General features: G+C 45.2%; 1 protein-coding gene across 1 annotated transcript in view; it reads left to right on the plus strand.

Annotated features, from left to right (window-relative positions):
- Positions 1-427: 427 nt before the first annotated feature.
- TMTC1 (transmembrane O-mannosyltransferase targeting cadherins 1) overlaps positions 428-23,367 on the plus strand; it is a 147,799-nt gene continuing 124,859 nt past the window's right edge. The window contains exons 1-5 of the mRNA XM_072872770.1: positions 428-865; positions 12,996-13,173; positions 15,181-15,254; positions 16,440-16,616; positions 18,597-18,803. Coding sequence (XP_072728871.1) covers positions 552-865; positions 12,996-13,173; positions 15,181-15,254; positions 16,440-16,616; positions 18,597-18,803 — 950 coding nt within the window. The 5' untranslated portion in view covers positions 428-551. The remainder of the gene's footprint in view (positions 866-12,995; positions 13,174-15,180; positions 15,255-16,439; positions 16,617-18,596; positions 18,804-23,367) is intronic.

Raw genomic sequence — 23,367 nt, forward strand, 5'->3', positions numbered from 1 at the left:
CCTGGCGCCACCGGCCGTGGAGGGGGATGCCCGCGGGGGGACGGAGGAGGCCCTGGCACCAGCCAGGGCAGCCTTGCACCTGTCTCCCGCCAGTGACAGAGGCGACCCGCCGCACCAGGGCTCCGCTCCCAGCCCCGCAGCACACCCCGCCCGCGGGCAGCACGGCCTCGCGTGGGTGCTGCCGGGCCGTGCCGGGCCGTGCCGGGCCGTGCCGTGCCGTGCCGGGAGGGTCTCCCTCCCCGCTGTGCGGGGGCCACCCCGGGCAGAGCCCACCCCGCCGACGGGCTGAGGTGGCGGCGGGGGCGACAGCGCGGCAAGGAGCATGCGTGCGGGAGGGGGGGGGAGGGAGGAGGAAGAGGAGGAGGAGGAGGAGGGATGGCGCGGGGAGGCGGCCGCTGTTTATTTGCAGCCGGGCAGGCTGCGCCTCGGCAGAGCGCGAGTGGCCGGCGGCGGTCCTGCTGCCCGCCCCGCACCATGCGGGCGCCGCTGCCTCCCCGCGCCGCGGCGGCGGCGGAGCCGGGGCAGCCAGCGCGGCGCCCCGCACCCGCGCCATGGTGACGGGCTCGGCGCCGGGCTCCCGCAGCCGGGACCGAGCCGCGCCGCCCCCCTACCCGGCCCCGTCGGCGGGCGGGCGGCGCGGCGGGGCGGCGGCGGCGGCGGTGCTGGCCGGGCTGTGCGCCCTCTGCTACGGCAACTCCCTGCGGGGCGAGTTCGTGCACGACGACGTCTGGGCCATCGTGAACAACCCCGACGTGCGGGCGGCCGCCCCCGTGGCCGCCGCCTTCGCCAACGACTTCTGGGGCAAGCGGATGGCCGAGAACACCAGCCACAAGTCCTACCGGCCCCTCTGCGTCCTCACCTTCAAGTAAGTGCCCGGCGCCGCAGCGGGGCGGGCGGCGCGGCTCCCCCCTCCGCCGCCCGGCCCCTCTCCCGGACCTGTGCCCCGGCGAACCGGGGGGCGGGCAGCCCCGGGTGGGGGTCAGGGGGAGCCCCCCGGCACCGCCGCCTCCGGTCCCGCGGCTTCGTGATTCAGCATTTCTGCCCGGAGCTGTACGGGACGGGGTGTGCCCCGGCGGCGGGCGGCGGGGCTTCGGCGGCCTGCTGCCGCCGGGGTGGTCCCGCGGCCCGGCCCGGCCCGGTGGAAGTTAAGTGGAGCAGAGGAACGATGAGGAGCCGCTGCGGGGGAGCCTGCCGCTCTCCCGGCAAGTGCCCCGCTTCCCTGGCGGTCTGGGAACAGGTGGCGCCTCTTCCCCAGGCTGCCGGGGGAGGGAGGGGAGCACCGGGCGTTTCGGAACGCTCTGTAGGCTGCGACGGGTGTTCGAATTGAATGCCCCCTGCGTTCCTCCTCTTGCTCATCCCTCTGCTTTACCTCCCGTCCTTTTCTCTGCAATTGAACGATCACGCCAGAAACTTCCCCGGTGCTGTTTTGAAGCAGACCCACAGTCATCCCTACCTTTCTTTTCAACGCGAAGCGAAGGGGTCTGCCTCAAGCATACCGCGCCGGTTCTTGCAGCCAGCCTGGCAGCTGCAAGCCTCTCATGTCAGTCACGGAGTTCCCCGCCAGCCTCGTCTGCTTCACATGTTCCCCGTGTACCGGGCAGAGTTGCTGAGGAGGAGTTTTGGTTTTAAAGGAATAAAGAGAAGTTGAGTAGCGGCAAAGTAACTGACAGTTAGCATCGCTAATCCCAGAAGGAAAACCCAGACGCCTCTCTCTCTCCGAGGAGAATAATTTGTAGCAGTCGGCTTAGTTACAGTGCATGCAGTTTGTCATCTTTTCCGTTGGCTTGTTCTCTTTTTATTCTGATGAAACATAAATGATGGTGAATGTTTACCACGTTTTAGCATTTAAAAATGATACAGGTGCTTGCAGGGAACTGAAGAACTGGTGTAGCTGGGTGATGTTTAGCACTAGGGTCCTGTTTGTAAGTGATCGGTAGATGCTCGTTACAAACCTATGGCAGGCATAAGGAACAAACTATATGGACAGTGGTGAGTATGCCAGGAGGAGGCGTTACTGGAACCTGGTTGGCTCTGCTAATTGAGTAACTATTCATTAACATACCTGCTATTTATAAATAACATTATAAATAACATAACATGGAGTATCCCCAATAAAGCAAAACTGTGAACAGCACAGACACTTGTAAACTGGATTGTTCGGGACTGGTTTTGTACCTTCCCCTCGAAGGGGCTCTCACAGCAGGTTTCTGTAGAGAGCGAAGGGGGTGTAGGCAGCCACGGGCAGAGCTGGCTTTGTGCACGCAGAGTGCCTTCGCCGTCGGGTGTCCAGCTAAACTCTTGCAGTTTGGGGAGTCATCTGATTAATCCATTCCTCCAGCAATATATCCGGGGGTAATTTGAGAGGTGAGTGAACCTGCATGTATCACCACTGACTGTGCTGCATGCAGTATTGGTGCTGGACTTGGCCTCTTAGATCAGGTTACGGGACTTGAGGTTACGTGATGCTAATTAGCAAAAGAACCTTAAACTTTAATAACGGAATGGAAACTAAATGCTTTAGTTCCCATTTATATGTCTTGACTCTGAACTACTTTTGCCTTTGCTATTTAAAGGGGGGGCGTGTGTGTGTTTTTTTAAAAAAAAAAAAAAGAACGAAGTGCTGTCCCCATCTAGTCCTTTTTGGAAATTAGTGAGACTAATTTTGTGAGCAAGATTTCATCCTCAAGTGCTTATAATAACCATACAGCTAAGACATAGGGTCAAAGGCAGAGTCATTTGTTCACCGCTTGGCATTGCATTTGGAATAGGGAAGGAATCGTTTATCTTCCCTGGCTGCAGTGGAAGATTATTTCCACCGCGCCCCAAATACCCTTCCAGCCCTCCAGTTTCCACATTCTTCCCGTTTCATTTCTACCAGTCGGGTGTCAGAGGAAGACATTAAGATCTGGGTGGAGTGGATCCTCCAAACCCAGCGCTTCCAAAGAGGCTGCAGGGAGCTCTTGCCAAGCGACACGGAGCCTGGGGTTGAGCCGTGCTCTGCCTGCCTGAGCCATCCACCCCTGCCTTGCCCAGCAGGAGGCTGCTGGTTGCTCTCTGCCCTCCTGCAGAAGGAAAAAGGATTTACCCTGATGCTTGTAAAATGCTCAACAGAAATGGACTTTTAACAGAATGGAAACGAATGTAGTTTGTTAAGACTTTTGTTAGAATTTAGTGTATCCACTTAGGATACTTGAGAAAACCGTGTGATGTGCTTTGCAGGATCTTGCTGAGGAAGGGAAGTGGGAACCAAAGTATTCTGATCTTTTAAATTTTTTTATTTGCTTGTGTTTGTTTTTTGTTGTTGTTGTGCTAGTTTGATCAAATCCAAGGCATTTTAATAGTAGCATGATTCTTTATACCTGCCTGGTAGCTGTGCTTCTGTTGCATGAAACTTCATCTGGAAAGGCTTGTTTTGAGTCTTGCTGTACTAAGATTAAAAATCTGGGAGATCTCCAAACTGCATGCACAGAACAGATGTGAAGGGTGGGCTGAAATTTATATCTACAGATCCACCAGTCTACAAAAACTTCTGTCCTTTGTGGCTGTGAAAGTAAGAGGAAGGACTCATGATGCCCTGTGGACTTTTCATTAGGCTGAACATATCCTACATACATGCTATGTACTCTCGAAATGATCTTAATTAAAAATTATCACCCGTCTGTCAGAAAAATCTTAAGCTGTCATTGCTGAAATTTTGTAACAGTAGTTCAGTGTCCCTCACGTATTGGAAATCTGAAATGACAGTCCTCATTCCAGTAGACTAATGCTCTGGAGCGAAACAGTGAAAAGAGCTCAAGTATTTGACATCGTTCACACCGGATCCGTCAGTATGAATGATCAGAGGAAAATAAGATGGCCCGTGTTACTGGAACCGTTAAGCAAAACTTAAAATATTCACAGAACTGCTGCATTGTTTTGTGTGGGTTAACATCAAAAGGGGAAAAAAGCCTGCACATGAACTGTTGAATTAAATGTTTGCTTTGCGTCTTTGAACTTCTCTCACCTTTTCTCCTGACTTCAGTAAAGTAAAGGAGTGTGAAAACTAGTTGGTTCAGAAACATTCCTATTGTACGTGGGTAACTGTTAGGTGACAGGCCTAGCACACCTCCTCATCTGCACAGGAGCTGAGATGATAGGCAATGGGTTGTCTTAGTCCTTTGGAAAAACTTACTTCATGCTCTCTTCTCCAGTGCTGTCAGTGCAGCTATTTTCTTCTCCAAGAAGTGATTCAATATATTTCTTGCTAAAGAAGGTGACTTTTTGGATAGGATACACTATTTCTTGGTGTCTTCCATATAAAAAGTTAAGATGAAAGGTGAAAAAAAAAAAAAGAACTGCCAGTTCTGTAATTCACTCAGGATTTTATATTTAAACTGGGTGCTTTCTGTCTTACACCTTGTCTCCACTAACAGAAGTTTGGTGAATCATTTATTCCTTCAGTAGCGCTTAAGTTATTCCTTGGTTCCAGTGGTTTTGCAAAAATGTTTCTCAACTGTTGAAGCAGAAGGTGCAATCATCAGTGCTGTCTCCCTCCCTCTTTCTCTTCTGGTCTGCCAAATCCCCGTTTAGATAGATTTTCAGCCCAGAAACAAACAGGTGATGGAGGTTTGATGTCATCAGCAACACAGCAGACTTAGCCTGAAGGCATGCAGTGTTAGGAGACTGTGAGAACGAAGCCTTTTGAAAAACCCCAATGCCAAGGTTTAAAGACTCTTAGTCAGAGGTCAGCCTCCTGGTTTTGCAGGTGGTCAAGAAGTGAAGGCACTGCCTGCTCAGCCTCTTTGGCAGCAGGATGGAGGGCACTGCCAAGGCAGACGCTGGTGAGGGCGGTGCCTCAGGTTAACAGCTCAGCAGGGACAAAAGAATGGGCAAAAAGAAAAAGGTCTAGGCCACATAGCCATGACAGAAACTCAGGAGGATGACACTGACCAGGCGAGCACAGGAGATACCTGGTCTTCCTCGAAGGAGGTGGAAGTGACTGTTCACTGGGAATGTGCTTGCCTCCATGGGAAGGGTGTAAGAGCACCCTCTCCAGTCGCTGCTGGGTGGCTCTGGTGCCCCAGGAGGAGAGGAGCTGGGGGAGACAAGCTGTAAAGGGGAACGCAACTCTCCCACCAGAAGAGACATAGATGCACAATTTGTGCACAGACCCATCCTACTAGTACTCTGGCTGGAAAAAATGGGGGAAAAGGTAAACGAAAAAGTCCAGGCTGTGCTCAGCCGCTGACTGCAGAACAGGTGACCCTCCAGGTCTGCCCACCGAGGCTGCTAGCCAGTGATGGCTTGGGTACATACATGCCTAGGAAGTAAATGGGACCCTTCAGCAATGGTTCAGTATTCTGTGTGGACACCGAGAAGAGCCTAATGTAAGACTACTAGTGGCTTCTGATCAAAGCCTTAAGTGACTGTGAGCTTGGGTTAGATGTAAATACATAGCCAAAGAGAGAATTAATTCAATAATTCACTGCCAACCTTCTGATCTATCTAGTTGCTTACAGCTGATCCTTCTGTTTTTTCAGCTGTATTAGTGGCATGAGTTTCAAGGACAGGGAGCTTAAGAAAACCAAAACAACTCGGGGCAGAAAAAAAGACCTTAGATTTTATTTGTTCTTGATTTAATGCTATATTACAGTTTGACATCACAGGATAATATAGTGGAGCTATAACGTGTCAGGTTAAATACACAGTGCGCAGGTATTTTCTTCACTCTGTACATCTATATTAGGGCAATATCACAATGTTTAAGACTGTGTCAGTATTTCTCCTGTACAGCTTAGCTGAATATTTCTACCCTAGCTATAGCAATCACTCTCCATACTGATACTGTGATACCTGCCATGAAATTGATATAGTACTGGTGTAGCCACACCAAGTGAGGTGGAGTCTGTGAAGAGAGGCAGTTGCTTTTATTAGACTGGTTGTGTGATAGCTGGAATATATGGACACGTTTCTAGGCACATAAGCTTTTCCCAGAGCAGAGTGCCTTGCTGCCATTTCAGGTCTGGGAGAGGGTGTGTGTGCCTCAAAGCTTGCTTTTTTCCCAGTTCCAAGTGCACAGAAGTCCTCCCTGCACCATCACCACCTTGAATGTAATTTTCGTAGCAGGTGTCTGATGTTTTTTGGCTGTAGGTTTGGGCTGTGTTTCTCTAGGGGGACCGGCAGGGTTGCTTGCACTCCCTGGAAGGAGGTTGGGACTCCTGGGGAGGCTCGGGGCAAGCTCCCTGCCCAGGGACGGAGGGGACAGACCCTGCTGGGGGTCCGTACCACCCCGCTGCTTGCAGCCAAGCCCAGAGGTGAGGATCTGCCCAGGGGGAGAGGTGTGTGCAAAACACGTTGGACTTCTGCCTAGTTGCAACATTTTCTCAGTCCTTAATACTCAATAAAATTTGTCTGTCTCTTGAATTAAAAGCCTTTTATTTTGAGGGGGAGAGTTCACTAAAAGGTCCAGGCAGATTCTCCTGAAAGACTTGGCTGACGTGAATCCAGTCACGCCTATGTTTGCTGCTTGCTTCAGTGGTGTTTTGTCTCTATTTAACACCTACCAATTCCTGGGGATTTTCTCTCATCTGGCATCCTATTCCTCTTGCACCAATGTCACCCTTAATTTTCTTTTGTTGTCTTTTACCTGAAAGGCTCAGCTTTGGACCAACCTTCTTCCCCACAGGAGCATCCCTGTCAATACTCTTTAGAGTCCATGAAAATAAAGTGCTCTGGCTGCTGCTGGTTAGCTAAAGGCATTTCTCTACATTTACTTGCTGTGTTTCTGACTGCTTTCATGGGCTTTCTCATTTATTGTCTCTCAGATTTAAAAGAGAAAAAAAAAAAAGGGCTGTTCTCTTTTCACTTGCTATACTTGCGTTTTTTTTTTTCTTTGCTTCTGTATAACTTAAAATGGCACTTCCTCTGTGATCTGCAGCTCGACCTGAAAGATTACCAAACTTATTGTAAATGTGGAAAAAACTCTTTTACCCAGTTTGAAATATTCTCTTCATTAGGCCTAATAACTTTAGACTAGATTTCTGTTAGCGTTGTTTTATCTTCTTGAACGACTGTCCTAGCTTGGTTCTTGATCATGTCCCATCTCTTGCTCTCAGCACTTGCAAGAGGACTGCTGGATGGCTGCTAAAGAGTTTCGCGAGATGTTTGTTTCCTTCAGTGCATTGCTCTTGCCGAAACAATACTCAAGAATAATTTTTGAAGACAAACTCTCTTGTGTTCAAAATCTGGGTAAAATGACACCTGGTTTGTCAGTTTATAAATTGGCATCATCTGGCTTTTTTTAATTTTCCAAGGCTGTTTGTGGAGACAGATCTAAAGCCATGTGAATTATGCTTTCAGTATTCTTAACACAGGAATGATCATCAAACCACACTTTCTAGGGTTTCACTAAAAATTTCTGCCTTGGCATATTTGCCTCTTCCAAGGTGCTGGTGCTTCCCAGTCTAATTGTGATTTCTGTTTTCTTTTCCTAACCGTGCTGGAAAGCAATAACCTGCTTTGAATGCCAACACTTAACTAGTGCTCTTGTAAGTGATGACTGTTGTGCTCTAAGGGAATTGCTATAGCTTGGGAATTGATATGGCCTCTGTCTTCTCACCCATCCCCGTTATAGCAAATCAAGTAACAAACCATTTAAGCCTTATTGTCCATTTAATTCTGAGGCATTGTACTGTACTATAAAAAGATTATCAGCACAAAGTGCTTCTGCACCACAGTGGAAACTCTGCTCTGCTTGTGCTGGCCGTTGCACGAATACTGCGCAAAGGGGGCTTATTTTCGTTTTACTGCTACAGGTTTTCGTTAATTTTTGAGCTGATTCCACATAGAGCTTCAACCATTATTGCCACTGATGCAGCTGCTCCATTTTTGGAGCGCAAATGCTCATTTTCCTGGCACACAGTTAGATGCATCTGTGGAGTTTATAAGGAGATTCCACCGTGCACTGCAATCGGGCATTAGTTTGCATGAAGTTTGTCATTTAGATCACACAATTCCAAAAGGAAGGGAAGATCACAGGAAACTTAAATCTATCCTTGTATGTTAGATTAATTTATATAAATCTGCATGTGAGCCTTCCTCTATAAAAACTGTGGGGGTTTTATGAGGTGTGGGATGCTCTGAGACTTTCCATTAAGTGTTACTCGCTATAACAAATTACCATTATTATCCTGTGCATTTCTATTTCTTAACATGTTGTGGTTTTTGTTAGTCTTTTGAAAATAATAAAACAGATTAAACTAAACAAGAGCTTCCCAGGGATAATAACAAAGTCTATAAAAAGAGAAACTCTCCAATTATGGTTTACAATATTATTAAATCATAAGAGGCCTTAAAAAAGGTTGAATGAATCTTCGTGTGTACAAGTGGATGAAAAGCACTGTATTAGAGCCCAGGGGTGCTGGTGATTACATACCGTAACTGGATACGTATGGGATTTGTCTGTGAGCCTGTACTCTTGTGGCGTAGACCCCTCTGGTTCTGGGTCTGTGAGGAGGAAGTCACCGAATCCCACTCGATTGCCAGGCCCTCTGTATGGGGAATTGCTTACCCAAGGAGATATGTCCCTGCCTGGTGACTTATCTAGAGGAGGAGTAAGTGTCCGTGGCTTGAGGGTAGCATATTGCATGGTCCCTGCTTTGCAAATGCCATTCTTCAAATGAGGCGGCTGTGCCGGGGGGAGGGAGGGCAAGTGGTTAACTGGGGGTACTGATAGATGTTGCTTGTTCTTTTAAGAGCACGAGTGACTTGATTTCTTTTGGAGAGCTCTTTTACAAGCTCTACTCAGTGGACCTTCAACAGCTGGTGCCTGTGAAAGTTTCTTTCTGAGAGCATGTTGCCTACACGTATATATCGTTTAAGGTGACAAGCAGAGCTATGTCATTCCTTTTCCTAGAGCGGACGGTGGAGGAACGGAAAAGCTGCTGTAAGTGGCAAGGCAAACTACACCTCTGTTCCTGGAAAACTTCCATTAGCCTTAACAAAATCAAGGGATTTCTGTGTTAGGGCATATGCCTCTTATTTAGGTATACCTCCTGCTTGGGCATGCAGCTTTGGCAGTGCTCTGCCTTGGGTGTGACACTCTAAACCACACGTGGTGCGACACTTGGACACAAAGACCGGTGTTGGGACAAGAGCCCTTGCTTGAATCTGTGTTACAGCACAGCCTTCTCTGCCCTCATGGGGCATGTGATCAATGATGGGATCTCTGTAATGAATTTTTATTTTGGTGGTGGCTTGGGTGATGCTGATCAGCTCTGCTAGAAGATAACTGACAATGTCACCTAGTATCAAGAGACTGCTCCTTCCCCTCCTTTCCCCTGGGCCTTTTGGGGGTCTCTGCATTTGAACTGCCATTTACCACTTCTCAGGAGACTTAGCACACTCTTTGCCTCCAAGGACTATTCCAGCAGAGGTGTTGAAGCAATGCAAAAACTCTTCTCCGAGTGTTTCACGGGCAGCTCCCCTGAGGAAAGGCCTCCTTGTCTGAGATGGTGGTGCCTCCTCTTTCAAGTGTCTCCATTCCTAGGAACGTGGTCACTTCCTTTATTCAGCCCCGAATCTTTATAATACTATTTGCCAACACCTTTCTGGTTTGACAAGCAGTCATTTCAAAAAGCCTGGCCAGCCCAAAGTGTCTGCTCTTCTAGCTGCGTGCGCTACCAAGGCTGTAACATGTATCTTACAAGTTGTGCTTTAGCTCAGACAGATGTTACAATCTTCACGTAGATGTGACTAGGGTCTTCCAGCCCACGCGATGCTGCAAATTAGAAATGATGGTAGTATTGGTGTCTTTTGGGCTTGCGACTTAAAAAATGAAAGATTTTCCCCATTTGTGAGACAGTTTACATATGGAAACATAAGGACAAACCTCCCCTCCCATAACAGAGTACAGTTATTGCCTCAGAGCTTCTCTTCCTGAACATCATGTTGGTGAAACACCACTTCTAACTTAATTTTGAGATTCCTATCTCTGTTTTACTTTCTTTGTTTGCTGAGCTGTGTACCGTGTATAATTACTACACGACTCTGTGATAATGCTGCTGCCAGTAAACAAAGACAAGACTGAATCTCTGTAAGGGTATTAAAGTTTAAGAAGGGAGGAGTTATTTTTGTTGATTTACCCCTCCCTTCACAGTCTCTTGCCCAGAATTTGCTCCATAGCTGCTCCACAGGGGAACAAATTTGGCTTTCCATAGTAGGCTGTCTTTTTTCCCCCATGGGTGGATGAGCTTGCTGGGGAGCTTTGCAAAGTTCTTGTGCTTTGGATTGGAGCTGTTTGGAGCCCCAGATTTGCTCACTCGTTTGACGTACAGTAAACTCAACCACTGCTAACGTTTCAAAATCATTCTGCTGGGATTGTTTCAGGACAAAAGAATGTTTCCTTCATTGCCATGTGGCCTAATTTCTTATGACAAAGAGCTTTAGCAGCAAAAAGCACTGGTGTGAATATAGCACCTGCACACATTCACGTTTAGCGTTCATGGACCACCAGAGATAGTATTTAAAACATACACCGAGGCATGCTTGCAGTCAGATTTTGCTGTTTAATGGAAGGCTTATCTGAATGCCATGGTGCTGTTATGTTTGTGTTTTGTTCTGCCTTTTTTTTTTTTTTCCTTAAAGAATACGCAGGGGAATAGCCAAGCTTTTACATAACTGTTTTCAATAACTTACATCAGGTAATTCGCAGTTTACAAGCAGCCTTTTTGAATTGATGCTTGCCTCAAGAAGGGGGGTGAAGAGCACACCCTGCCTTTAGGATAGGTGACCTGATGGGGGCAGGAAGATCCGTCCCCTGCAAGGTTCTGCCTCTCCTGCCAGTACACCCGTTTTGCAGGATGGGAAGTGATCAAATGTGATTCATGGAGACTAATGAAAGATTTTTTTCAAGAATGTTGTCGGATGTTGTGGTTCTAGTGATTGGTCCTTGCATCTTGGCCAAATAAATACATAAATGAGAATCTCTCATGTTTTGGTGTATGGGTTCATATCACCCGATAGCCGAGCACTTATCCTCACCTGCCCACATCTGCTTTCTCCAGAAATCAGGTTGCCAGAGCACACTTTGGCATTTGGGGAGGAGCGATGGTGACAACTGTGCTCCATCTGGCTGATTTACAGCCAGAAGTGATTCATCCGTATCAAGAACGGGTCCTGCAGGTGGTCCCTGCCATTGCACACATCTGGAGGTGCCTCTGAGCAGGAACTTGGGCTCCTTTGGGCCCGGGTGGCCCTGTGCTGCCCCTGGTTCCCCACCGCGTGCTGAAAACAAGATTTAGGCCTGGGGGTTCCCGCTGCCGCAGTGTACTTACAGCTGAAACTCTGTCTGGGTGTCTGTTACCGACATTTGTTGTGGTTTGTCATTCTGTGCTGGTAGCAGTGAGGGAAAGTGATGTATGCTGCTGCCCTGAAGTGACTTGCAGGAGAAATGGGGGAAAAAAAGAAAAAGGCCCAACTCTTAATGTATTCTTGAATCACACAGACTGATGTCTTGTCAAAATGTAGCTGCATCAACCTATACTTCAAAGGGAAAGGTCAAGTCATGCTAAAATCTCCCTTTTCCCAAACTCTCTGGCTTTCAGCTATTGCCTCCACAGACACTCCAGTGGGAGCAGAGCAGGAATGCACAAGTAAGTCTCCTGGTCTGGTAAAGTTAGATTGGCCTGGAAAATGCAGCCCAGGACAGATAGCACTCTGTTGCTTACGAGTAAGGAATGTAGAGAGTATTTATAAAAAGCATATGTCGTCTGGCCCTCGCAGACACACCACACCTCCTCTGTCTTACAAAAAACCCTAAGATGCTTGCATAGTAGCAACAACTCGGTGGCTTTGCTGTTGCATCATGTATGTCATGGGAGACCTGGAGTCTGTTAGTAACAACAGGAAGGATTATTGTCCCTTTAGCATGTTTATAGCTACATGCACAATATTTAGATTGAGTCTTTTTTTCACTGGGTGTCTTGTCTACTGTTTCTTTTTGTTTTTTTAAATGTCCTTTAACACTAGTACTTCCAAATTCCTAGTTCATATATGGAGTCTTCCCTAGATAAAGACACCATGTGTATGTGTGTGTATATATATTTGTCTAAATATACAGATGCAGTTAATTCTAAAGAGAATCGAGTTATTTTCAACTGCATGTAAGGCAAAGCCTGTCAGCAGCTGTTAAGCAAGTTGGCTGTAAAAAACAGTGACCAGAAAAATGTGTTAATACACGCTGTAAAACAAATGTTGTAACAGCTTGTTATATTTGGCTTTTTTACGATCGACACAAATGATGAACCCTAATTGTCTCATTGAGTCTAGGGGTGATGTTTGCTAACTTATCTTTAACATCAATGTCCTTGTATAAATGATGCTAACTATTAGACCAGCTTCTTGGGGTAGTCCTGATGTCAGTAAAGCATTGAAATAAATGCTTAACCTTCAGTATATGAAAGTATTTTGAAAGTTAAACGGGAATAAATGCGCCTGTAACGCCAAGCAGATGCTCTAGTGCCTTACCGAGTCCTTGTCTTGGCTGTTCCCAAGCGAAAGCATCTACTCCATAGTAGAAAATAACTACCCATACGGTAAAGCTGAGACAACGTGGCTGAGACAACGACGTTGTCCCACGTGGCTGAGACAACCGCGGAAGGTGCCAACAGGGAAACAGGACAAGTGCCATGCTTCTGATGTTGGACAGTGTTACTAGCTGCTAAGGAAGCGCAGGCATCATCTCGCTGCAGTAAACTGTGCTGGGTGGGCACAAGCCTCTCCCATCTCAGTGTCAAGAAGGTTGCCAAATTCAACTGCATGTTTTAAAAATTGGGGAAGTGGTTTCTCTTTAATCAGATAAACCAGAAGTTCAGAGTGATTTTCACTGATTAGTTTAATAGCGCTTACATTAGAAGACTGCAAATCAGGCAAAAGGCATAATATAGAGTATTTGAAAGATGTCCTGCTATTACAAGACCTCTCCAGTCTAGTAATGGTTGCATTTTGTTTCCTTACAGGTTAAACATATTGCTGGCTGGTATGAACCCCTTCTATTTCCACGCAGTGAATGTAATTTTACACTGTCTAGTGACTCTTGTGCTGATGTACACTTGTGACAAAGCTGTGTTCAAGGACTGTCGACTTGCTTTTGTCACGGCGCTGTTCTTTGCTGTGCATCCCATTCACACCGAGGCTGTAAGTATGTGACACAAAAAAAACCAGTGACACAGAAGCTAAAAATAAATGCATACTTTAAATTTAATTTTTTTTTAAAGAAACCTCTGAGTCATACAGAATATGGTACTTGTGATTTTTGCTGTGGAGGAACAAAGGTGAGAATATACTATATTTAAAATAATTTGCAGGAGTCATTAAGACAAAAGTATATTCATATTTGCCATCTTTCCACTCCGGCACTAAATTCTAATTGACAGTCCTAATCAGCGATGCTGGGAATAAATGGACAGTCATTCAGCTGATGAAAACGTTGAGTCTTCGGAAACCAAAGACCTCGGTGAGGCTGTGCTCTCCTGCTGGGACATTGTTGCGTGCCTTCAGTCATCTCCTATAGTCATCAGTTTAAGGGAGAAAAAGTGAAGGGAGCATTAGTGTACATTCCAGAGGAGATGGCTCAGATAGAGGTGATATGACCCATGGGTTAATTTATATTGATTCTAATTAAAAGCTAGGAGTATCATCTTCAGAAAAAACTTGTTAGCTTAATAAATGTCATGGTAAGTTTACAGAGCAACATCTCATATTGGACATTTTTCTGTTCGTTATAAGGAAACATTTAAAGACATAGTCATGCTAAAACCGCAGTCTGTTAGCGTGGGGAGGTACTTCTGTAGATAAAATGAGTCTTGCTGTCTTTGAGAAGGAAATGCAATGTCTAGGTATCCGTACTTAAAAAAAGAAATGCACTCGTTAGCTGAGATACCATTGCCATCACACGCTCTCATTACGAGCCTTTATAAATGAGCGAGGGAAATGGCTGCCGCCGCTGAGAACTTTTGAGGATTACCTTAATAACAAAAAGCCACGAGCTTTACAGTTACTCCCTGTGCTGTCTTGTGTGAACTAATCAGCTAGGCTCCTTTTGACAATACAGCTTTATATTATAAGGGAGGTTTTAGAAGAGGCACTCTTTGAATTTATTTTTGTATGGGTCAGAACTTAAAAAGGTTAAAATAAATGCCGGAGCGCTGAATATAGCTTAATTATGTAATCTCAAAAGAGGCGAAATTTTGAAGGGCCTTTTATTTGCTTTACGGGCAATTTTTAGATCTTTATGAAATGGAATATTGAAGTAGTTTGTAAAAAGAGCATTTATACATTCTACTTCAGTATTCTCTTTCTTATAAAAAGATTTGGTTAATTAATATGTAGAAAAAACTCTCAAACTCAGATTATTCAGAAGGAGAATAAATTACATACCACTGTATCACGTTTTGGTGATAAAGTTCATGCAAATATTAATAATTAACTCATTCCTATATAATAAGTCTTCTCCAAAGAGTTGCTCTTTTATTAGTCTTTTTCTTTAACAAATCTCAGTTCTGGGAGTTGGATGCGTTTCTCATTTGAGCCTTGTTATACAAAATTAAAACAGATCCCTAAAACTGGCATTTCTCTCTGCAACTTTATTAATCACAGAATCGTATAGGTTGGAAAAGACCTTTAAGATCATCGAGTCCAACCGTAAACCTAACACTACCAAGACCACCGCTACACCATGTCCCTAAGCACCTCATCCAAACGTCTTTTAAATACTTCCAGGGATGGTGACTCAACCACTTCCCTGGGCAGCCTGTTCCAATGCTTGATAACCCTTTCAGTGAAGTAAAATTTTCTAATATCCAGCCTAAACCTCCCCTGGCGCAACTTGAGGCCATTTCCTCTTGTTCTATCACTTGTTACCTGGGAGAAGAGGCCATTTTAAAAAAATATTTTAATAAGAAAGTAGAGAATGACTTAACTGTTGGCTTACTCATTTGTTTTGCCAAGTGAGAAATGCGGCAGACAAAACTGAGCGTATCCTACACTAACCAAGTAACATTTCACTCTATTGAGGGGAGGATAACACTGAAAGATAAAAAGCTTAAAATAGTAGCAGTTAGCATGGATCGTTGAAACAGTCACTGAATGCGCATGCCTTTTTATATATGTGCTTTTACACCTGTGTGTCTCTTTTCCTTTTAGGTAACAGGTATAGTAGGCAGAGCGGATGTCCTAGCCTGTCTACTCTTTCTGTTGGCTTTTCTCTCCTATAATAGGTATGGATCCTTGCTATCGGTTGCGATAATATCAATGAGATGCTCTGTGAGGAGGAGACAAAGGGGAAACCTGTCAGTTTGCGGTGGTTGTTGGCAGAGGTACTTCCCCCAGCGCTGCTGCGTGGCAGTGCCCTGGCCCCTGCTTTCAGCGCGGTGCCAAATAAATGATGCCTATGAGAACAAATAAACATAAAAAGAGAAGTCAACATTTAAGGTCCCCTCTTCCATTGACATTACAGCTGACCATGCACTAGAGGAGGGCTTGTAGAGCTAAAAAATTATAAAGACATGTTTTCAACTGAAGGCAAATTGTCTGTATGTAGAGTGAAGAACGGACGGACACATGCCTGCCTTTGAAATACGTGCTGTGACTATGGGACTCTGAAATACCTGGTCTGGGAGAGTTAAGGATTGCAGCTAGACCGTTAGTCATCCTCTTCAGATGAAAACTTGGCACTGTTTGCTGGTCTGTGGCCTAAAACTGTGACCGAACAAGTATAGATAAATAGCTTTACTTGGATGGGGTTTCTGCCCCTTTTGCATTGTTATTTCATTTAGGAGTAGCACTGTGTCGTCATGGCTGTGTGGAAAAACTGCTTATATCCCTCTTGGGCTGTTTGCTACAAATCCGTAGCGCTGTTTTCATCAGGAGGTTTCAAAGGCGTAAAACTGGTAGTGACCCCACAGGAGTCGGCTTGTTTGATTTCGGTTCTTTCTTACCTTCTTCCCTCTCATACAGGCTTGCTGCCCAGTCTATTAATGATTAGGACACATCTTTGACTCAGGGGAATGTGGGTGGGATGGAGGAATTTCTGCTTGCATAGTGCATTTAGTCACATAAGGAGAATTAAGCATGTGTGTTCTTGATGGTGGAAAGCAGGTGTTTTCCTGCCCTTTCTGTCTTTGTACTTACTCTGCTTTCCTCTGACTGTTTCAAGTCCACTTTATCTTTCTGCTTGCCTTTTTTCCCTCCTCCGCTCAAATTCTCGATTCAATATTTGTGTTTTCCCTTCCTGACCTGTGTCTAAGCCTTTCCTCATTTGTCAGTGAACAGTGTAGATTGTTCATGTCGCTTATTACCAGCATCTTAAGAAATTAAGGAAAAGTGTCTCAGTATTTGTGTGAATGTAGTAAACATAAAAATAACAGAGAAGTTAAAATATTTATGTCAAATTTGTTTTTCAGGAGTGTGGATCAGCTTTATGTTGGGGAACATTTCCCTCCCACTGCCTCCCCGTTCTTTTTGCTGCTTAGTTTATTCCTTGGGACGTGTGCAATGCTGGTGAAAGAAACTGGAGTCACTGTGTTTGGTGTGTGCTTGGTTTATGACTTCTTTTCCCTCTCCTGCAATGGACTCAAACTGTAAGTAACTTGTTATGCTCGCTGTGCTTTTCAAGTGTTGCCACCTGCGTGTACAAAATATGTGTTATTACAGACAGCACTGTGGGAGATGGACTTGCCCTGCTGAATTAGACAGCACACATTTGACAAATTTGGAGGGCATCACGGTTTCATTCTGGTTGGTGTTTTGTTTTTTTTTTTGGTTACTCTGTTGCTGCCTGATAATTTTTGCTGGGTAGATAGACCAGACGTGAAGAACTGATCTCTAAAATGCTCAATTCACTCTGGCAAGGCTAACATTTATTTTTTTCCGTGGGAGTTCTGACCGAAGCATCAACATCTTAAAATTCCTCTGGCTTAACTCCTTCTATTCACAACATCTGCTTGATTATTCAGTCACGATGTCATAGTTGTAGAAATATCATATGATGTTTAGTAGTAAAATCAGGTTTGAACCTTTCTGTCCTTACAGAATGGAAAAAGAGGGAAAATATCCAGCCAGTTCTGGAATGGTTGGAATAATCAGCAGCTCTCAGCAGTCACTGGAGAAAAATCAAATACTTTGAAGTTTGTATCCCTCAACCACTTAGTGTCACAAATAACTATGCTATTCTGTATCTCCATTAAAGGTCAGAAGTCTTTTGTTTGACAGAAGCCGTTTTTTTAATCCATTTCTCTCCCAAAACCATACCTGGTGCAGATCTATTGACGAGTGAACGTGAGAGCTTACTACTACTGAGAATGGGAGGTCTCGCTCCTGCCATCGCTTCTTATGTTCCCACTGGTGCTGCCCCACAGGCTCTGGAGCCTGTCACACCCCTGCATGAGCTAGTGTATCTAGGTTCTATAAAAGGACACTGAATTTGTGTTTCTGCAGTAGTGAGTTAAATCAGCTCCCAGAAGGGTTTGGGGAGTGCCAGAGCTGGCACAATGCGGGGGGACCAAACACAGGGAGAAGAAGAGGGACTCCTCTTTCAGGAGCATCCTGACTTCCCTCCTGTTTCAGCCCTTCCTCTAGGTCCTGACTGGGGGATGGACCACATTTCAGGGCCACCTGCCCTCCATCCGGCCCCTCTAGCAACAATAGCAATCAGAGGGCAGGTATGATGGATCGGCAGAGGATTTCTCCTATTTTGACCAGATAAGTAATTCATAATGGTGTAACTCGTTGGCAAGTAGCCAGCGAGGAGTTTTCTAGGGACTGACAGCCGGCACACTTGTTAACTTGCATGTACAGTCTGCCAGGCATGTTCCAGGAGCTGCCTGGCTAAAGGTAACGCAAATGTTAATTAATCGGGGGAAAATCTGTGCCCTCCTCAATCTCCCCCTTCCCATAGGTTCACATTCCAGTGCCCTCTTCAGGTTATTTCTTTGCTTCAGTGGCATCCAGTTGCTCAGATGTGGCAGTTATTTAGCTTGCAGGAATGAAGCTCTGTAGTCCAGATGTGCTGCATTTTCATATTTGCTCTGGTTGCATGTATTGTGCACTTTTCTATCTGTTTGTGGTGCTCAGGGTTTTGTGACTGTATTTGACCTTTTTAGGGGGCAGCAGAAAACCAGCAGTCTTCTACATGCTGCTGAAATTAATCTCCTCTTGCTCCTTCCTCCAACCTGTACAGATTTGTTTTCTGTTTAAAAGAGGCAGAACACCAATTATTTTCTGCAGCAAAAAATTAGGAATGGCACCATATTCTTTCTCACAGTGCTTCCCATCTTACCAGAGGTCCAGAGAACAGCTTGATACGGGAGTGCTCGTCTTCTGTTGCTGTCGGGTCTCTTCCTCTAGATCTAGTTAGGAACTAATAACTCCTGTCCTCCCAGCACACAAAGACTTTGTATTTTGGATTAAATAAAATGTCGTCTGTTGTGGTTAAATACCGTGTTGTGCTGTCTTCGTAATGTTCAACCTTTTGATAAGTAAAGGTGAAAAATAAAAATCCTTAAATCCTTTTCTTTCCCCTTTCCCCTCTTTTTTTCCCTTTTCTCTGCATGCATCATCAGGAGAAATGGGAGGATCCACCAGAGACCTGCCCGGCAGCCCATGGCTTCTCCCCCTGCCTCGCTGCAGGTCCCTCCGGCCGGTCGGGAGAATGGGAAGCATCGCTTTGCTCACCGGGGCACCTGGAGCTCCTGCCACCCGGCGTCACCCGAGGAGCAGCGGAGCGGTGGCCTTTCTGTGCCCAGCAAAGCCATGTGGGCCATTCGGAGGTACTGCTGGCTACCTGCTGCTCCATTGTGGTTTAGTTTGCAGCTGATCCTACCTTAAAATGTCAAGTCATTCACTTTGTTTTAGCCATTTTTATCCTGAAATGTGCTGTAATTTTTCTGATGCTACTGGAGAGGGAAGAGAGGAGAACGTGGAAGGAGGGTTAAGGGAAGAAAGAGGAGGGAATTGAAAAGTGCTTTTCTTCTGCTTGGGAAGAGAAGAATATCTGACGACTGTCCATGTCCTGAGACTTTCTATCCTAATATGATATTGGTAGGCAATGCTTTCCTTCCCAGCTTCTCCACGGAGAAAGCCAAAACTGTAATGCTAGTTTCAATGTGAGGAGGGGGAATATGTGCATGTATACAATAATGCTGGAAGTGAGGTGAGCTCAGCATGAGCAGCGTACTATGTGATATTGCTATATATCTATATATATGCATGTCTGTAAGTATAATTTCTGCATGTGGATATACATGCATGTAGGCGTGTGTATGTATATTTATGTATATGTATATGAAAATAGAGGGGATGCCCACTTCTGCTTTATGCCTAAGAATGTGCATATAATGGTGAGAGCTGGGCTCGGGTAGTAACAGGAGAATTTTCACCAGTCGCATCCAGCAGTTCTTGGCATGTTCGTTGTGTACCTCACTGGAGAAGGAAGGGCTCTCCCATAACTCAGGGCCATGCTCTGGCACGGGACCAGCACTTGGTGCTCTTATTCCTGTGGAACAGCACTGGGGTAGTAAGAACATTTAAGGGGGTGTGACTCAGCAGCCGCCCCATGGATCTGTGCCAAGGTGTGGGGCTTTTTTTTCTTTTAACCTTGACCTTTGCACAGTCTCCCTGATAGCCCTTGCCCAGCTTGCCCTTTGTTGCTGACTTTTGCTTTTGAATACAAAACACTCACACTATGATTTAATTTGGAGACCTGTAATAACAAATTGCCCTGTGCTACCTATTGCTTGGAGAAAGTGTTTTGTTCCTTAAATAGATCAGGAATTACCTGCTGCAGTTCTCTGATCATTTTATGGTTGGCACCTGAATGGGCCCCATGAAGCACTCCTGAAACCTGGGAAAGGGAGTGTTTTATTCCCACGTAACACCCCTCTTTAATCAGTTCCGTAGGAGCTGTTTGTTTGTTGTTGGTTGGTGGGGTTTTTTTGTGTGTTTTTTTTTTTTTTAAATGATCTTCTTGCTGCATCAGTATTGATGGCATATAGGCGTTATGTGAGATCTGTAACATCTCAGATCACAGAGTCTGTTTCCTCTACCTGGACTTTAAAAGGTTCAACCCACTCAAGAGCTTCTGCCCTGCAGGTGTTCTGTCTGATGGGTCTGACTTGGGGATGGTTGGGTTTCTGGTTTTGTTTTTAACAAGGAAGGGAGGGGGTTTGGTTGTGTTGCCTCTCTGTGTGGGAATCTGTGACACAAAAATGGTAAGGAAATCAAGGCTTTTCGGAGTGGGTAAGTGCTAGCTCCTCGGCATGGAGACTCTTCTGGCTGTTGGGAACAGCTTCTGAAGTTGTTTGTTTGAATTTATTTCTTCTCCTGTATCCCCAAATGAGTAGCACAATTAGAAAGCATGGGTGACTCTGGTTCCTTCTGATATGCCAGGCCAGAATGGGCTGTCCAAAAGCCTCCTTCAACATCTTGCCTCTAAAATTTAAGACTTGGTGGGGAGGAGTAACCTGAGCATGACACTGGTGCAGCTGCTGTTCCTGGCCTTTGCTCTCTTCACGTTTCTCTCAATGCTTTTGTTCTCCTTGATACTTGTATTTGTTTCCATTTTCCCTGATGGATACTATGGTGGAGGATATCAATATAAAAAATGACTCCTGTCTTGCTCCATCTTCTTGTTCCTTTTTTCTTTTACCCCTGTTTCTTTCTTTCTTCCTACTGCTCCTTACCCCCCTCCTTTGCTTTGTACTTTTTCCAGACACCCTCCCTCTGCCCCTGCTTTTGGGAACGTCCCTTTCTTAGACCAAGGGGAAAGCCTCTGGTTTTCCAGCCTCTTCAGGAGAGGCTGCAGAAGTTGTGTTGGAGAGAGCGTGCACGTGGGATGGCTTCGGAGGGAACTCGTCCACACTGCCAACTGGCATTTGCTTTTCAGCAGCTGCCTCTTCAAGTGCTGTAAAGGATTTCTGCACATGGCAAATCAAGCTCTGCATGTACATAGCTGCTTTATTTTTAAAAAGGGGCTCTCATGGTGTAAGCTGCTCAGCTTCTCTTTTCAAGTGACTGTGTACAACACGCTCGCAACAACCTGTTGTGTGATGGTTCACTGTGGGATGCCCAAAGTAGAGCTGGCTTGGTCCCAGTGGCTGAGAGGGAAGCCTGCTGCCGCACATTTGTGTGAGAGTTGTGCCCGACAGCCTTGGGAGAAAGCCTGGGATGGGTTAATGGATGCTGCTTTGAAAGAAACTTCTCTAATACACTGTTGGCAACCTTTGCTAGTTTTTCCCTTGCTCTGAATTCCTGTTTCCTCTAACGGCAGGATAAAGCTGGGTAACTTCTTGTTGCATGGAATGACAGCCTTATAGAGCCTGGGCAATTTGACCAGTGCCTGCTTGTCTAATGTCAATGTTTGCTAGTCACTATAAAAAATAAATGTGCTGCTACAGCATTTGCAATTTCAAGAGATCTTCGTAATTCTCAACCACGTGGAGCGTGCTGGCAGTAGTATGGAACAGCCAGATTAAAAGTATTGCAGGTCACTGACTCTCAAAATGATGTCCATGTCATGTGGAGGTCTGTGGACCACTGCTATCGTATGACTGCAGCCTTCTCCTTACTTCCATTTGCTGACTCCTCTCACAGGACAGATTAAAATAGTTGAAATACTTTCTGTACACTGTCTTTCTTTAGTGCTATTGGCATATTATATGATATGAAGTAGGAAGCGCTCAAGGCAATTGCTCTATTAAAATACAATCCATCTTAAAAAAAAAAAGTAAATCCTTGCTATAGACGAAAAAAGATAGAAGGAAAAAAATTGAAGTTGCTGTCAAATATACAAAATTAATTACCCAATTTCTCCTCTGTAATCGATGTTTCTCTGACTCATGTCTCTTCCATGGCAAAAGGGAGGGGAAAAGACTTTAAATATTTCAAAAACTCCAAAGTTGGAGGGCAGATTGGGCACAGTGAAGTAGCTTCAGGTACCTTATCTAGTGCACCAAGTTGCTAGTTGTAAGGTCTTTATTAGAATAAAATAGTTGTTCACTGCTTAATCTGTATTTTTAAGTGCTTCTAATGTGATCAGTTAGGTTTCTATTTAACAATATTATGTATCTTGCTACTAGAGCTAACTGAAAAATGCAGGAAAATGTAATGCAGGAGTTAAGGGAATCAGTTGAATTAGCGGTAACTGGAGCTAGTTATGTAAATTTTTGGTGTAGAGAGATTTCTGTGCTTTATTGTCACTTGCTCTTATCTTCAGCTATCCAGTGAATGTGTGGGTTGCAGTCCTGGGTGTCTTCAGGAGTAAGGAATGAGTTAGTCTGGATGAAATTGTAGGTTTTATCACCACAATTTATTGCAATTTTGGGGGATGCTGGCATATACTACTGAAATGAGGTAACTAGGATCTCTTATGAGTTTGATTCATCTGCCTGAGTTTATAAGACCTGAAAGAGGCTTGTGACTGTATGTGCCCTCCTGTGTGACACACATGAAGAAGGGCAGACGGGAACTTTCACGTCAGTCTTGTACTTCTGTTTGGGATAAGGCTGGAGCTTCAGTGCTTTCAGTGTAATGGTGCGGTATACATATCCGTGTCCTATTAAAAAAGCAGTATCAGTGCCAACGCCTCATTGCTTACCACAGTGATACTCTGTTAGATCCATGAATATGTTTAACAAGGATGATATATGTAAAGCAACAAGTTTTCACAGTCCCTTGTGCAAGTTGTGTCTAGTTATTGTCACTCATTCTCTTTTTCTTGATTTGTTGAACCCACTGCAAACTGAGATCTATTTTTTGACTTTTTTTTTAGTTCCAAGGCTACATATAGTTGTAGTTATGCCATGTCATACGTGCCTCACACTGAGCATTGCTAAATGCTGTCCAGCCCATGGACACCCTCATACCACCTGATCACCCTGACGGTTTTGAGCTTTGTAAATGAGCCTGTGGTGGGCCCACAGTCTAAGCTTCCTGAAAAACAAGACTCCTCAATAGCATGCATACTTCTGAAACTGAAATCTCTGTTTCTCTTTGGTGACCTAGAAACTGATTTTTATTACATCTGCTGTTGGTGATTTAGCTGGTGAGACTCTTCCTTTAGAATGGGTAATAGACCGGTTTTTAATGCTCCATTTTCCATGTACGTGAACTGCTGCATTAGTTTTTTGTGTTTCGGTTGTTGGGGGTTTTTTTGCCTTTTTTTTGTGTTTTTTTCATTTGTTTTTCTTAATTTTTTGCCAAGTGACAGAATGAGAGAAGAAGCAGGTGTACTTGGAGCTGTGCCCAACAGCATCACTTTAAATCTCTGTGTACGTGCAAAAGAGAGTGAGGGAGCTCGCTACTCGTTAGCACTGTGGGATTCAGGCACAAAACCCC

The sequence above is a fragment of the Ciconia boyciana genome, chromosome 1, assembly GCF_034638445.1.
Source record: "Ciconia boyciana chromosome 1, ASM3463844v1, whole genome shotgun sequence".
NCBI classification, from domain to species: domain Eukaryota; kingdom Metazoa; phylum Chordata; class Aves; order Ciconiiformes; family Ciconiidae; genus Ciconia; species Ciconia boyciana.